General features: G+C 39.1%; 1 protein-coding gene across 1 annotated transcript; it reads left to right on the forward strand.

Annotated features, from left to right (window-relative positions):
* Positions 1 to 1,003: 1,003 nt before the first annotated feature.
* Positions 1,004 to 13,617, forward strand: LOC108665108. The gene is made up of 9 exons (XM_018151831.2): positions 1,004 to 1,108; positions 2,040 to 2,081; positions 2,882 to 2,983; positions 4,626 to 4,737; positions 6,159 to 6,299; positions 8,372 to 8,485; positions 9,143 to 9,298; positions 11,235 to 11,503; positions 12,055 to 13,617. Exons 1-9 carry the CDS (start codon positions 1,058 to 1,060, stop codon positions 12,151 to 12,153), a joined length of 1,086 nt encoding a protein of 361 aa, XP_018007320.1. The 5' UTR covers positions 1,004 to 1,057; the 3' UTR covers positions 12,154 to 13,617.
* The last annotated feature ends 3,440 nt before the right edge of the window (positions 13,618 to 17,057 follow it).

Below are 17,057 nucleotides of genomic sequence, written 5' to 3' on the forward strand. Positions count from 1 at the left end.
GATTTTATACATGTATAGCTTTATCATCTAAGAAAGATGGTATAGTTCTGCCCATAGACAAAAATCAAACCTGATGGCTTTTTCTTATCGTGATATTACTCCGCTCTAAAATGTGGTCAAAATTCACGTTTCGTTCTCCGATTGCCAGCTACTGCCGTGATCATGGGTGATTTGAAAGCACCTGTTCTCTTGCTTTGCTTGGAAATGCCTGCTTAGGAAATATGCCTTATTGTATACATTGGAAATACTATAGTTCTTCAATCGTCTATTCGAAATAAAAAATGCGGGAGTTTCTTAATGAACAGCGATGTGACTTAGAGCCTCTTTATAATCTAGGCTCACTCGGGTGCGTGATCGTATCTGTATGTTGTGAACTGAGATGTTGGGAGCAGGAGTGCCGTTCTTGGAACTTGGTTCCTTTACTTCTTGATTCCTTTACTTCTGAAACTCCTCCTGATGTTTACCCATTAAAATAGCGGAATTATCACTTGTGTGTACAATTACGATATGGCAGACACTGGCCATATCACTGACACAATCCTAATGAGCTATTTGATTACTCACTGGGATCACTCGCAGCGATAGGGTTTGTTGTTTTTCCAGTTAGACAGTTTCCCAGATATTCAATGATTAGTAAACACATCGATGCTCTTCACTTTCGTTGGAATCGCATATGATGGGCCAAATCATTATTTCCTTCCTATTCCCCATTTTTACTTTGATTCTCTTGTCTCGATGAGCTTCGTTAATATATTTTTTTGTTTTTAAATTACTGAAGAACCCTCTAATTGCGAAGACTCCATATCTTATGACATCAAATATCTAAAGCCAGTTCATAACTTTGATGTCATAAAATTTTTTTAACTAATTGTACGTTGTGAATACTATGATGCTATTCTTCTACCATGGTTGTACTTTACTGGTATAATGGTAGTAAGGATGGTGTGTGTAGGTAAACTGTGGTAAAGTAAGATTTAATACAAAACCTGATAAATTTTTTTACAGTGACCATTATTGTTTGAAAGTTGTTGAAAGTGAAAAGAACCTTAAAGTCAAAATGATGAAGGAGCTTAGCATGAAGAACATCCTCACTGGCCTCTTCACTTCGGTGAGACTGACGTCAACTTATGTTTGTTCATGAGACATATCTTCAAAACATACGGAGTGGTAAACTTATCTATTTGGCTGCGTGGTAATTGAATGACGAGCAAACACTTATTGGTTTTTCGGTGCATGCTTCATTTTCGATTATTTATTTTTAATACAATAGTGCATGAACATTTTGTTTGGCCGCATTGAAATGTTCACAGGATACGTGCCTCAAAATTTAAACCAGTCGGCATTAAATACCAGATATCAAATATGTTTGAATCCTTTCTTAATAGATTGTCAATGAGAGTTTATTTTTATTACGGGAATTCGTTTTACACAGACCGACTTTGCGAATGCTAATTCCTACATATTTTATTTTATAAGAGCTAACTAATTGCACTTTATGACAATTATGTATAGACGAGCATAATTTTGTATATTTTAATTTAGGAAAATTATCTGATATAATCAGCTGCGAGATCCTCAATTTTAATCAATTTGTAATTAATTGCAATGAATTGAAATTCTTTCAACTCACCCAGTTGCCAACGGTTAAAATATTTTTTAAGAAGGTACATCGTGCAGGTTATTTTTATTGTACGCATAAGTTTCATAAAAGTTCCCTTCATTAATAATGATCGCCTGTGTGATTTAATTTAAGAGCACTGAAAATTGTATGAGATTCGCATTTACCATTTGCCAGTCTCGCAAACTGACCTCACTTTATTTGCACGGTTGCTGTTTCTTTTGCACCAAAAATACTACGTATCTTCTTGTAGGTATCATGATTAGATTATCTTCGACGTCAGGAACCCAATTCTGAGTATATCCGACGATAGTTGATATTATTTCTTATCCTAATGCCTTATGTACTGTAAGTGTTATTTACGTTGATTTTTTCCTGATGCTGTTCCCCTCGTTCCCTTTTAACTTGTTCTGTGTTGCAGGCGCTATGCTTTGGACTCTCTATGGCTTCGTATCCCGACAGCGTGAGTACCGTGAGCTGCTACAATATTTTATTTGCTACTTGGAGTATCATTTGTCCATAATCTGTTTTGTGCGGTTATTTTTTATTAAGTGAGTGTTCGTGCAAAAAATGTTACAGCTAGGCTCCAAGTTTCTTCAGACCTAAAATGCTCCAATTTTTTGTAGCAATGCAAGTTCCCTTAATGTTAGAGCAGGAGATTAAATCATTTTCCTCATAGGCATTTGCTTATTAATATTTATTTCTGGTATGTAGTCTATAAGCAAAGTTATCGACAAAGTTTGAACAATTGTATAGTTTTCCAGGACGTTTTCGTTCGTTCTACTTGTGAACTGAGATAATTTTAGGTTTAGGTCAATTAAAAATGGAACTGAAAGGTTCAATTTTTTATTAATTTTATGTGATAAATTAATTAATCATTAATCGAATACAGTTATCATGATCTATCCGATCATTTGATTGGAATATATTTAGGATCAGGTTCACAAAATTATTTTTAATCCTTCTCATCCGGCAACATCGAATCGATTAATTGCACCTCAGAAGCGTAACACGTCTGTGCTCTTAGGCCGGGCCAAATTGTGTCAGGGTAACCCATTCTGAATCAAACGCACACAGAAGTGCATCGCTATTTCAACAAAGTCTAATTTAATTCTCTTACTGTGATCCACGCACTTTCGCACAGAGCCTTATAGAAAACCATGAACAAACAAGCTGAACATATCATCAATTACAGATACGAATTTTATCCGTAATTATTAACCTTTAACATGTCTAGTAATTCCCCCCCATGTTCACCCGCAGTTAAACGTGGCTTCACGCTCGTCTGGACTGCAGGGCTGTCGGGCGACCACCACTTCCGTGCGCTTCAGGACCCTGACGATGCGAGGGCCGAAATCGATGGTGGTGAGCCTTGCAAATACAAAAAAAAAAATTTGCAACACTCCGGCAGCAAGTATATTCCTCTTTCAGGTTTATACCTCTTTCAAGTATATACCTCTTTCAGGAAAAATATATATTTTTCAATATTAAGCTGGAAACATGTTTGTAACGTAGATTTTTATGCCCCGCCGATTTTGTTCCACGAATTTTTGTATAATACTCCTTGATATTGTGAATCATTTTTCGAGTCGTTTACCTGTTATCACTTTTTTCATGCTGGTTTATTGAATTTAATTTCATATAAGTAGAGTTAATACTCGTATTTTTAGCTAATACATGAATTACTCGCTGATTTGCATATTTAAAAAAAGCTTGATAAATGATTAACATGTGGGACAACGCGAGTCCTTCCATTAAGTAATCGGTGAAAACGTGACCATATGTCTGATTTAATGACGCTAACTTTTTTCCTTCCTTCAGACGTAGCGAGGCTAACGTTTGTCCGACGCTGTGTCTTCAGACATTCCGTCACTAAAGTGTGTCTTTCTCTCTGACATTCCGACGCTAACGTGTGTTCTTCCTTCTGATGTACACGTGTCCTCTCTTCAGACACGTGTCCTCTCTTCAGACGAACCGACGCTAACGTGTGTCCTTTCTTCAGACGTACCCTCGCTAAAGTGTGTCCTTTCATCAAATGTACTGACGTTAACGTGTGTCCTCCCTTCAGACGTCCCGAACAAACGTGTGTCCTTCCTCCAGACACCCCGACGCCTAACCCAGTTAAAATTTTGAGCCGAGACCGGCGCCGGGTTTAGCCGGGCTGGTCGCGCTTTAGCAGGATGGAGCCGTGAAACTATAACCGGCCATCTATCCCTAAAACTGCGCTGCGCCATGGCTGATACAGAGACAAAATTCTAGCAGCTCGGCAGAGACGGTACTCTGCGCTGTTTTAGCGCTGGTACTTGGGATTGCCCGGCAGAGCGTTCGAATCCCGGAGCTTCAGTCGACGTTTGCAGATAGTTCATAGCGGTGAGTAATTTGATGTATATATTTCCTCGACAATTGAATTTGTTCGATTCTAAATTACGTTGCTAATGTCAATGCGATGAGAATGTCAGTAACCAATGTCAATACAACCTGTCATTGCAAGAGAGAAGTCTAGGTGAGCTCAGAGAGAGAAGGAACAAATTTTTTAAATCGTTGTTGACAAACGGTGACGCGTAACTGCCGCGTACATTGCCAGAGCCGCCCCAGAGCAGGCGTTGGGCAGATTTGAGCAGGCGGTGCTCAGTAAGGGCTGCGTGACGGCAGGGCAGAGCACACCTGGGCAGGTACTCAGAAGCTAATTAGCGCTGATACGCGGCTGGCGATATCGTCTCTAAAGCGGACATTTCTGCTCTATCGCTGCTCTGTCGCGTCTCTACGCCGGCTCTGCAGCCGGCGACGGCCTGCTCTATTCCCTGCCCTAAATTTTAACTGGGAACGTGCGTCCTTTCTTCAGACATACCGACGCTAGCGTGTGTCCTTTCTACAGACGTACCGACGCTACCGTGTGTCCTTCACGCAGACGTACCAACGTTTACGTTTGTCCTTCCTTCAGATGTACCGACGCCATCGTATGTCCTTTCTTCAGACGTGCCGATGCTAACGTATGTCCTTCTCTCAGACATACCGACGCCTTTCGATCACGGCGAGCGATTTGGTCTCCTTAACGATTGCATCCCAGAATATCGCCGCTTCGGACGTGGCGCAGTGCGCGAGATTGTCTGCTTTGGCAAGTGAGAATCCTGCTTTTAATTCAATCCTTATGAAGCCATTATTCATTTTATCCGATAATGACGCGCTTCATCCGACAGACACTTCTTAACAGCGTTTGCTTTGTTATTGCGATTTCACTACTTGAAAAATACTAAAAGGTTATCGTAAACTATACCGGATGATAAAAGATTTAGATCTATGGACAGAATATTGGTAGTAGCATTCAGGATGAACTTACCTTGCATTCGGGCAAGGCTGACCAGACCGAAGGCGGCTGCCGACAGTATCACCGATACAACGACGCGGTTTCGAGTAGTGACTTCCGGGCTTATTTAGGCTTGATTCTCACCTCGCTGCCTGGCACGTGCCGGGCATAAGCCAGTCACGGTCCGTTCCTAGCCAGGTGCATTCGCATGTTCAGTCCGGTCACGGGTCGTCGTTACATCAGTCTCTTTCGTAGTTCTAACTTCAGCCACTTTCGTAATCCTCACTTCAATCATTTTCGTAGTACTAACTTCAGTCCCCTTCGCAGTCCACACTTCAATCCCTTCACTTTCTATAGTAGTCCTAACTTCAGTCCATTTCGTAGTTCTCACTTCAATCCCTTTCGTAGTCTTCACTTCAGTCCCTTTCGTATTATTTTCATCATTTCAGTTCTTTTCTTACCAGGTCAAAATATTTTTTGCCTTGATCGTGGCTGGACCGTGCCTGGCTTGACAAGTGCTTGGCACGGGTGGCTTGCATGCTTCTATTGAAATCCATTAAAGAATATTGGACTGGACCATGACTGGTGAGGGCCGGGCAGTATGTTGCGAATCAATCCTTATTATGAAACTTTTTGCGCACGTTTGTAATTATTAGTCAACTTTGATGAAACTAAATGTTATTTATGAAAGGTACGATCAGCTAGGGTCTGATTGGCACAAATTTAGGGACCTGTCATAATGTAATCAGCTCCATATCATAAAGCATTTATTATATTATTTGTCAACAAATAATATATTTGTAAACAAACTATGTATTCCTATATCACAAGCGTGTCAACATCTCTCCATTGTTTTGCAAATTTATTATGACGTGTTTTCAAGTGGTTGTGCCAAAGTTGCCTTCAATTGGGGAAACTTTATGCCATGCTTCTAAACAATACGAAACCTATGTTAAGCATTGGTTGGGTTAGAGTGAGACATAATAAAATGACCATCTGATTTCGGTTTCCCCTCTGATTAGCTAATTATTTTCAACATTAAAAATTCAGTTCACAAGGTAATCCATCAACAAGCATATAAACTCAGTAATAAAGAGCAGTGATTGCAAAATATGTTTTTACATTTACGGCTCTTGTGAGATACAAATTCAATGATATATATTAATCATATAAATATTAATCCCATTTCTGTGAATCACATACAAAATTGCCAATAAGCAAATTAAATTTTTCCAGATATGACTGCCTTCGCCTTCGATGGAACCTGTACGACTTACCAATTCAACAGGAAGCTCTGCTCCTGTCTTGGTGGCGAGAAAGTCATTTACGTGGCGAATTCCAGCATTTCCTATGGACCACCTGCAACTGTGCCTTTCAGTGAGTCCCTGAGATACTTGTATGAATGAGCTGTTACGTTAATGTGTAAGTGTCGTACGTTCACTGCCGATAAATAAGATGCAAAATTCGTAGTTCAGTTGACCAGCATCACATAAAATCATGTTACACATTTCAATTTTCACTGGAATAATAGATGAACGCAGAATTAGGATTTGATTTCTGCAGCAGAGAATTTGCTCTAAAGTCGAAATGTCAGCGATCGAGGGAACCCTGAAATAAATAAATGTGTTAAGGTTATGGTTGCCTGAGTGACCTATTTCTGATTCCACAACCAAATACAATACATTCATCATCATCATCTGACTACATCCATCTGTATTCACAAGACTCTCGCGTAACTTGTTGTGGATAAATAACACCTAGCAGGCTAGCGTTAGAGGGCAGAAATGTTGTTTAAGTGACTTTATTATGCGCGGCTGGGACTTGCACTAATCTTGAGCCTAAAGGCACTTTTACACGCGGCTAGTATTAGCTGCGGGCACGCGCTGCAAGTTTTTGCACTCCCAGTTTTGCCGGCTGAAAGCTTAATTACGAGGATAATATTTGGTAAACTGTATTTTCGCATCCGCAAGTGCCAGTTCGTCGTACAGACCTCATTCAAAGCCGTCGGGCGAGGTCTGTACATGGTGGAATATGGAACGTAACGGTAACGACGAGATTGAGGAAGCGTTTGATGAAGCAGGCAATGGAACCTGCTGAGGAGGTGAAAAACTATGTAGATCAGCGTAGAGTTTGCGTAAGAGACCTGATAAGGTATCGTTCAAGTTTCAAAACACTACTTTCTCCATTAGTTTTTGCTGAAATATTCATCGCGACGCATATTATACCTTAGATCATACATTTGAAATATTGATAAGAACAGTTCAATATCATTCGAACACCTCTTGGCGTTCTTTGAACTGGCGGCGTTGGGACAAGACAGAGTTTATAACATTAGAAATATTCGCCCCTAACGCGATACAGAGCGGCACAGATGGGCACATTACGGTTACTGCAGCATCACTGCCAATTCTTGGTGGCACATTATCAACCTGTACTGCTTCAGACGCATTTGCATCAGCTACTTACTGAATAAATAATCCCAATATTTGGAGTACAAATACTTGCATCGAATACTCGGAGCTAATACTAGCCCCCTGTAAAAGCACCCTGACTTTCGCCTCATGGCCCTTAGCAGACCTTGCCTGTCAACATTGAGTGCGGAGGGGACTTGAAAAAGTTAGGAGTTCAGCGTAAAAGCTCGCATTTGTGGAGTTCCGATGTATATGACTGAGTTTAGGAAAAATAAAGGCCGGCAACTCTGAGCCTGTGTGAGTTTAGGTTTACTAATATGCACATGAGGGAGTGAATTTGTGAGTGTCCTTACTGGTGTGTATCTTGGATTATTGTAGAGAGTAAGTGTAGGCGTGCGCATTTATATGTGAGCGTAGTTTATGCAATGCGCTAAATTACCGCTATGGTGATTATTTCAGGGCCTTAAACGTTCTTAGTAGGATGTTCTTCCTCCATTTGGGCAAGTTGTGTATAGTGGGATTACTATACAACTATAGTGGGATTAGTGGGCAAGTTGTGTTTATGGGATTACTATACATAGTATAGTAATCCCATAAACGATGGGGTTACACTGTAGATCCAGTGGTGCACAACGGTTTAGGACCAAAGTATATGAAATAATAATCACTTGTATAAATAGTACTGAAAGACAATCGTACCCAAACTTTGGATACTAAATCTTACGAGAAGCGAGATATAATCACACAAGTCGCTACCACTGAGCGCTTCATAATCTCACAAGTCACTACCACTACATAGCTCCAAGGTTATTCCAGCTAATAGCGAGCAGGTGACACCAGCGGTCAGGTTCCCTAGAGATTGCGCTCGTACCAATCCTTAAAACTTATTGGCGCTCATTCCTCATGCTAACCTCCGACCAAATATTCACTTGCCTAGGATAGTTAATTGTTATCCACCTCTATTAAAAAGACACTTCTATTTAACATGTCGTTTACCCTTGACAGTAAATCGTGGTTTACCTATGTATATCTCAACAGGCACCGCTCCCTACATCAACACCACTGTCCGAAACCTCGAAGTCAAGGAGTACCAGCTCGTTAATTTCTTCTCGGATGTTTTTTCACAAGTTTTGGAACCATTTTACACAGATGGTAAGTTGTCTAAAATGTCTGAAATACTTATTACTCGTATCAAACTAAAAGGAACAATCTTATCTTTTCTCAGCACCGCTTAACAACGCCCAATCTTGAGGTGGTGCAGTTTCTTTATTTCAGTAAAAATTTGGAGCAGCGCTTGAACTGTGCACTGCGCGCAACGGAGTAGGCGCGTATATGGACATGACGCGCTCCTTGTCCTGTTGACATTTTCTGCTGAATTTGTTTGAAACGTGAACAATTATTTCACTCTTACGCACGTCATTCAAATAATCACGATGAAATGGAGCTGATCTTCTTTTTAGACAAGTGAAAGTTTTGACATGGGAACTGTTGAGAATGCAAAGCTTATTATAGGCTTTATGCACATGACTTATTGATGGGAGCTGCCAGCCTCAAGATGGCAAAAACGATAGAATTTGATTTAATTTCTTTATCATTATTTTTTTAATTAACGTTTTCTGTTGCTGCATTATGAGTGGCACTGATTATCTTGGCGCGCAAACTTTTCAAAGGTATTAAAACTTTTTTTTTATTAGTTTTCCCCATAGGATTTTAAAACGTAAGTTAATTCAAACTTTAAAATTCAACCAAATTGCACTCTATTGTTGTATTACGTTCTAATTACATAACTAATGATTGAATTTTTTCCAGATGTCAGAGCTCTCCAGTACTTATACGTCTTTCCTGGAGAAGATGGCGGTTTCAATGCTCTTGATAAAGTCTATTTGGACGTGGCTTCTTGCGTCACCGACGTCCCATGCGGGGTGCCCATCTTCGTCACCACAATTTGGCCGACTTATTACATACGTGAGCACCAAGGCATAGTATTTGTTTATATAACGAAGAGAACCAATAACCGATGCGTTTGCTAAAATTTTATTAATGCTGCGAAAATTAGAATGGGATGTCGTTCAAGAATACAGTGGATTTCAACTAAATTAATGCGACTTCAAATTCTGGAAAGGCTGGTACGATGGACTTGAAAAAAACGTCGACGTCATAAGTTCTTAAAGATTTCCTTTGCGATGAGAAGTATTAATTGCACAGGTTATCGCTGAAAAAAATGTCACGTGTTTAGCTAGTGGCTTCACCAGTATTTTGCTATTTTGCACTCAGTGAATGGGATAGCCGTGAGAGAAGACAAATCTATATCAGCCAGACGTGGCCAATCAGAAAGGCTCTTGTTCTCAGAGTTGAAAATGTCCAAATACAAAGTTTAGTCGATCCAAAAAAGATCTCACTTCCAGTTCATATCAAGTTGGCGCTTTTGAAACAGTTTGTGAAAACATTGAGCAAAAAGGAAAGTGTTTCAAGTAACCTTCGTGAAAAGTTTCATGGTCTATGCAGAGCAAAGCTGAAAGAGGGAGTCATTTTTTGGGCCATACGTAAGAAAACTTGCAAATGACGAAACTTTCATCAGAGAATGGAAATGCCAGAACAAATTCTTGGAATTCATTTAAATTAGTTGTGACTTGCTTAATCGATAAAATCGATCGCAATATAAAAATCGATTTAGCAATAAAAAATCGAAGTCCTTTTTGCTAAATTGTTACAAAACTACAAATGTTGAGCTAAAATGAGTCCTGAGTCCATTTCCTTCGCTCACACGTGGACTACTTTCCAGAAAATCTTGAAGCTCTAAGTGAGGAACAACGAGAATGTTTCCATCAAAATATGAGAGAAATGAAGCGCCAAGGTTAATAGAATGTCAAGGTGGCAGACTGCTGTTGTATGTTAAAAATTGAAAATTCAAATGGACCCAACCAAAAACATCATAAATAGCTATGACAGAAGAAGAAAGTGTTTCTACAAAGACTTATAATAACTTTGCAGCACATATTTATCTCTACTATTTTATTTAACAAAATATTGCTGCATGTTCTGTTTTTCCTTCATTTTAAAATAATACAAACTAATCCGATATCATTATACTTCGAAATTATTTTGTCATACGTGATAGGAGAAAAATCAATATTATTTTTGATATCAGCCCAAAAAAATTACATAGAAACAATTCAACATGGTAATAATAAATCAATTTTAAAAAGTGTTTTTTGCAGATCTGTGTTGTCAGCAAATGTCATAATCAAATGTGTTTAAATAGGATGTGAAGGAATTTCCCCCGTTGTTATTGTTATCCAACAGAGCATGTCTGCAATGTAAGAGTACGTGTTGCGGTGATACGCGGTTAACGTTTTTAATTGTGTATCTTAGAGTATATCAGATCATGTGAATAACCTTGAATATCGTGTTCTGGGGGCCCTAAGGACTCCTCAACATGCCTACATGACCTTATAGGTTTAGGGTTACTGATAAATCTAATGAAAACATTTTATTACACTACTGTCTTCAAATTAACCAATTAAATAATCAACGTGTTGCAAACTATTCTGCTAAATTAACACTCTTGAACGTCAACAATTTAATTACCGCCTAGGCTTCATCTTCGTACATGCTTCGCTGCTTCAACTCAAAGTTGAGCGTAAGTCTTCAAAGCTTTACTCATCTCAGGCTTTTCACGGCACACTAATCAACTAACCGTGGCCTTCCGCACTTTATTTTCGTTGAACTCGAAACCAAAATGTAAATACAAAATTTAGGATAATAACCGAATTCTAATAAATATTACTGCCTCATCATCCATGATCAAATATTTCTAGCCCTTACCCTGTGATGTAGCCTTTTTACTTCGCTGATAATTTTTCAGTTGCAGTTAGATTATTATATTAATTTCAATTTGCAGTAAACGAATGCGGCAAAACCATCCAAATCCCGACTCTTAATAGTGGAGAACGAATTTCGGTGTTCTCACATCCCGGGTTTGGATGCAAGACTTTCCCCGACGGCCCAACCTACAACTGCAACGTCACCTTCACGACAGCTACTACACTGGGCATAGGCTATTATGGTTATTTTTCTGGCATTGACGGGTCCTGCGACGGCTACACGCTGGGCGCTGAAAAAATTCTGTCCGGCACTTCAGAAAACGTTAATTTGTGCACCGATAAATGGGTCAGTGACAGGATGCGCTTTATCGTCTCTTCATATTACAACGATTGAGTTATTCGAACATTCTATTTGCTCACAATTTCAAAAAAGATTTATGTACAAGTTATTTGCCATCACATTGAGTCGCGATTTTTCTGTTTAACTACTCAACATTAGTCCCAGCTGAACAATCACGGATCAAATTAGTCACGGATCACTAGTCCCAGCTGAACAATTTTGGATCAAAATTGCCGAAAAATTGAACAGGTTATATTCGATCCTCGCATTTGAAAGTTAATTTCCTTAGTTCCCTGTCACTTACACTCTATTGCAGGACTGCATTAGTTCATATATCCTTTTTGTCTAATAACCTGTTCACTGTCATCTGCTGACTCCTCTATTATTCTTCTTGCATTACCGTTCAAAATCAAATCTCATCCATTGCTTATAAGAATTAAATAAAAAAATGTCTTCGCATTTTTGGTCTTGAGAAAATAAGTCACTAGACTAGAACATATGTAATCATTTTGAGCGTCAGTATTAAAATTACCTCCTAATATGGTTTTAATTTGCAGGGCAAGCACTTCGATTCTGTAACTATCACTCTCCGAGGCACTGCGGCGGCGAAGACGTTCAAAGCGGGGTTCTTCTTTTATATGAGTGTATATGACTAGTGTCTACTTATCTACCTCCTAGTCTCATAAGTGATGAGACTGGCAGCCTAGTGGCTATCCGCTTTTCCTTTGATGGGAGGCATCTATGCATGTGTGTGAGAATTCGAATTTTCTACTGACGACATTTTGATCCTCAGTCGTGATTAGTTAAGAGAATTTGGGTTTTCTGCTGTCTTTGGTAATGATTGGCAATAATCTCGAGCAGCGTTTTGCTATTAGGTTTTGCTTCCGACTTTGACACAGGGAGAAATTGGCAAAACTTTTACAGTGCAAAGAACGTTTTGTTTTCACGTTTATTGGTTGAACCCAACTTTGGGTTGAATAAAAAGTCAGGTTGAAGGCAATGTCGAGCTGCTCGCAACTCTAGGCTGTGGCAGTAATTGTCTGCAGCAGACATTCTTTGAATTGCTTTTATAGCATATAAAAGACTCATGTTGTGTAACAAGAACGACTAATACGTGTGCTTAGCACCCTGAAGGCTCCTCACCCCACAAATCTTTGCGCGTTCGTGTGGGTTTCTCAACGCATGTTTTGTTTCTACGAGCTGGAATAAGCAAGTTTGCTGATAATTGATCAATCCTTCTGCAATTTTCGTGGATCCCAAAAGTGATAGATTTGAATTGCTTTTTAATCGCGTCATGGCGATGGCTATATTGATATAAATTTTACCGGCACTCCTATATAGTAAGCTCTCACTGACCATTGATATATAGTGGACTACGGGAAATCAGGAGTTTTATTGTGTGTTTGTGTGACCATATATGTGTTGAATGCGTGAAATGGAGTTTAAAAGGGTTTAAAGGATTTGTAGGGCTTTAACGTTTATCGTGTTTTAAGGGGAGCTTGCTCGTCAAAAATCGAAAATTGAGATTTTTCCGGTTTTCAAGGTCATTTTAAAGGTCCAAGAACTGCGCATTTAAAGAGCCCAAAGCAATGTTTGTACGTTCATTTGTTTGCCAGAATCCAGAGCAAAGCCGTGGATAAAACACCTAACTGTAATGAGCAGAAATTTCAGTTTTTTTGGCACTTGGAATTTTCATTTAGAAATCTATTTCTTTGTATGATTTCCAGGCAACAGCATTGCGAGATACGCCATTCGATTTGTAAAGACCTGGTCTGGCGATCGTCCGGTCACTTTTTCTGATTTACTTTTTGCTTGATTATATTTTGGAACAATGGGGGAGGGGCCAAATTGAAAAATCCGAAAAATGATAAAAATTTGAACAATTGATAGGATAGTCGCTAAATATGGTCTACAAGAATCGTGAATATTTCTATAAATTTCCCGTTTTCTTTCATTTTTTTCTAAAAATTTTCATGAACAAAGAAGTCTTGCTACGTATGTGTGTTGCAAGATTCAAAATGATCCGGCCGTAAATAAAATTTTTTGACGTTCACGGTCCATTTAAAATAAGCTATTAGTACTAATGCGACGCACGAGTGCTGTTACTTTAGCTGTGTGAAGTGGCGATGCCACGCACCAGTGTGTTACTTTAGCTGTGTGAAGTGGTGATGCCACGCACTGCTGTTACTTTAGCTGCTGTCTCTTATACACATCTAGATGTGTATAAGACACTGCCCCCACTGCCGCGGTGCCAAGACACGGCCCGGCAGTCACCACGAGCTACGTGTCACTGCCCCCACTGCCACGGTGCCAAGATCACTGACGCCACAACTCGACGGGGCGCGCGCGGCACTTGGTGTTCGGTTGCTAACAACCGACGCTACTGATCAATGTTTCCAGGCAAGGAGTCGCCAGCAGCGAGACTTGGCACCATATAAGCGCTGAGATATATATGGTATCACCATATATTATCTCCACCGTTTGCTGAGTGATATGAACTTTGAAGGCATGCACGTATGGCCATTTTCGGCTTAAACAGGCAGGAGATTGAGTGCTTGAAAACAAAATCAATTGGCATGAGAGAAATTTGGTACAATTTTTATTAATATATTAATAAATCTTGACTCCGACAAAAAAGTTTCCACAAAAAATTTAGTGTTCTCAATCATTGTGCGTGGAGCGGCATTAGGAAACTTTTCAAATTAAGACTACTTTTTAAATGATTATTATAAGATTTAATTAAATATTATATTAAAAAAGAAAAGTTAATAAAAAAACTAACAGGACTGTTAACCTATAGTTTTAATGCAAAAGGTCTGACCGTGCTTCCCCGTATGTCCCACACATCGTCCACATTTCTTCCTGCAAGGTTCAGGTTCTGCCGCTAATGGAGAAGTGGTAGAGGTGATACGGTTAGTCCTTTACCTCGAAAATAAACTAATAAAAATACCCTGGTCCTAATGATCCTGTACTAAATCCTTGTATCCAAGCAAGATTCTTTACTATGATCGAAAATTCATGTCACAAATCTTGAACATATGTCATTTTTCTCACTTCATTGCACATTTATTAAACGTATTGAAACGTATGAAACTTAATTCGAGAACAGGTTGTTTTCGTTAGGATAATGATTGCTACGCAGGTTCTGTTGAACGCAACATTTATTTTTTTATTGCAGGATTAGGAAAAAAATCACTCATATTTATTCGCAGACTAGATTAGCACATGTCCCAATTTATTTATTCAGCAAACCACTCAATTTTGTCAGAAAGCGAAGGATTAATTGGCATGCCCAGGAATTTTTCGTGACTTGACGACTTGAAGCTCGAAATGATACTACAGGTTGTCTATTGTAACAATTGGATGGGCTTAGAGAGCCTATCTTATGCAGAGAGAAGAATTTTTGCAATTAAAGACTGTATGTAACAATTTTTTGTAGCAGGTCGGTTCGTAAATTGAGTCTGAAATTGTGTCAAACATTTATTCACAAAGGATTTAATATAATTCCTTAAGATGGATATGGTACCATAAAATTATTCCCTTTGATTAAAGATATATTATGTATACTGTCATGAATTGAACGTGGTGTCGTTAATTTATTTTCTCTGGATTTTTCAACCAACGATTTGTTTGTACCAACTATTTCTCATGGTGAAAGCCATCCTTTCCGGCGTTGAGTTGCTAGAACTGGAGTGGTAACGTTTACGCCTTGAAATTATCATATAAAAAGTTATCAGCTGCTTCAAATCTATCACATGAACCGAAATAACTTTTCTGCCGGAGTCAAGATTTAATAATACATTAAATAACGCCGCCCACCACGAGTAAGTAGGACTATGTATACTCGCAACATTTTACAGCCATTGAGTGATGCTGGCGGCCGACGAGCCGATGAGGGCCACACTTGTAGACCTGCTCTGCCAGCTGACGTCAGGTGCACGAAGTCAGGTGCACGGAGTCAGGTGCACGAAGTCAGGTGCACGGAGTCAGGTGCACGAAGTCAGGTGCACGGAGTCAGGTGCACGAGAGCCAGTAGTGGCGGCCAATACAAAGTACCTATATACACGGGTACAGTAGCGGCAGCCAGCATATATACGGAGCCAGTAGTGGCGGCCAATACATCATTCAAATGCTAAGCGTCACTAATAATCCCACTAATGACCTCGTTAAAGGAGTTACTGGGTCCTTCCGGGGCCATTTTTTATGAGTCAAAAGAGACTTGCATAAAACGCAAAATTGCATAAAACGCAATTTGGAACAGGAAAATACTTCAAATACATGCACAAGTTGTGAGTGAAATCAACTGTACAGTTAATATCGTAAACTTAACTTCGTAGTTCCTTAAAAATGATAATATTGTTGACACATTACATGATACAACAATCGCAGAGTTAAATTTTAGATTAATCACGTTGTAGTTTTAAGATTTCATTAGCCGTGAATTGCAGATTTTTTTGTCGATTTTAGTCCAAAAAAAATACAAAAATAATGACAGATGGGAGCCTACTCTTACAACGTGACAGAGATTTATCACACACTATTGTTTTTTATTTTCATTTCGCATCAATCTCCGCTAAAAGAATTTTTCAATACAAGGTTGAAACTCGTTTAAGATTGCTTCTAGAAATAAAAATATAACTCAGTACTCACTGCAATGAGTGGCAACGAGCGCATTTTCTCGTCGACGAAAACGTGAAGTCACGGTCGGACAGACGGACGGACATGGCGAGCACAATAGTGCATTTTTTCCATTTATAAGAAAATGCGCTAAAAAGAGAAAATAGACGAATTTTACAGGAATCTTTTAGTCTAGTGCAACTTTTATAAATATCCTTCATGCTTTTCGTTGGAAATTCCTGCTGCATTACTGAGATAAATTTTTTTGCCTGATTCGGCCTCCAAAAGCGAAATCAATCGGACTATAAACATATTGAGTGGTTACCGACATCGCTTGTCTACAGTTAAATTTCCTCCGCTGGCCGCTTAACTAGAGTTACAGTGATGCGCCATGTACTTGGACTTTTATTCGCGCAGAAATGAATTTTGGTTCCATCGGAACTTCTTGTCCTTTTGATGCTCAGGATTGTTTTATTTGAGTAAAATACCATGCATCCACTGCTCTCTACCTTCTCAAAACTCAGCCAAAAGCTGCAGCTGAGCGTCAAGCGGGCGAGAGTATATTTCAGTTGTTATAAGATAATCAAGCCGATAACATGAACTGATGAGACTACGACCATACTGCAAGTGGCCACGGCAAGGCCATGCAACCAATTGTTATTACACTTCTTTATTCATGAACATATTTTCCATGCGAGTTACTCTGGAATGTTTGCATTACAAGGATCTATCTTTACATGTAATTGTTATTACACTTCTTTATTCATGAACATATTTTCCATGCGAGTTACTCTGGAATGTTTGCATTACAAGGATCTATCTTTACATGTAATTGTTATTACACTTCTTTATTCATGAACATATTTTCCATGCGAGTTACTCTGGAATGTTTGCATTACAAGGATCTATCTTTACATGTAATTGTTATTACACTTCTTTATTC

The sequence above is a fragment of the Hyalella azteca genome, unplaced genomic scaffold (assembly GCF_000764305.2).
Source record: "Hyalella azteca isolate HAZT.00-mixed unplaced genomic scaffold, Hazt_2.0.2 contig13670, whole genome shotgun sequence".
Taxonomy (NCBI): Eukaryota; Metazoa; Arthropoda; class Malacostraca; order Amphipoda; family Hyalellidae; genus Hyalella; species Hyalella azteca.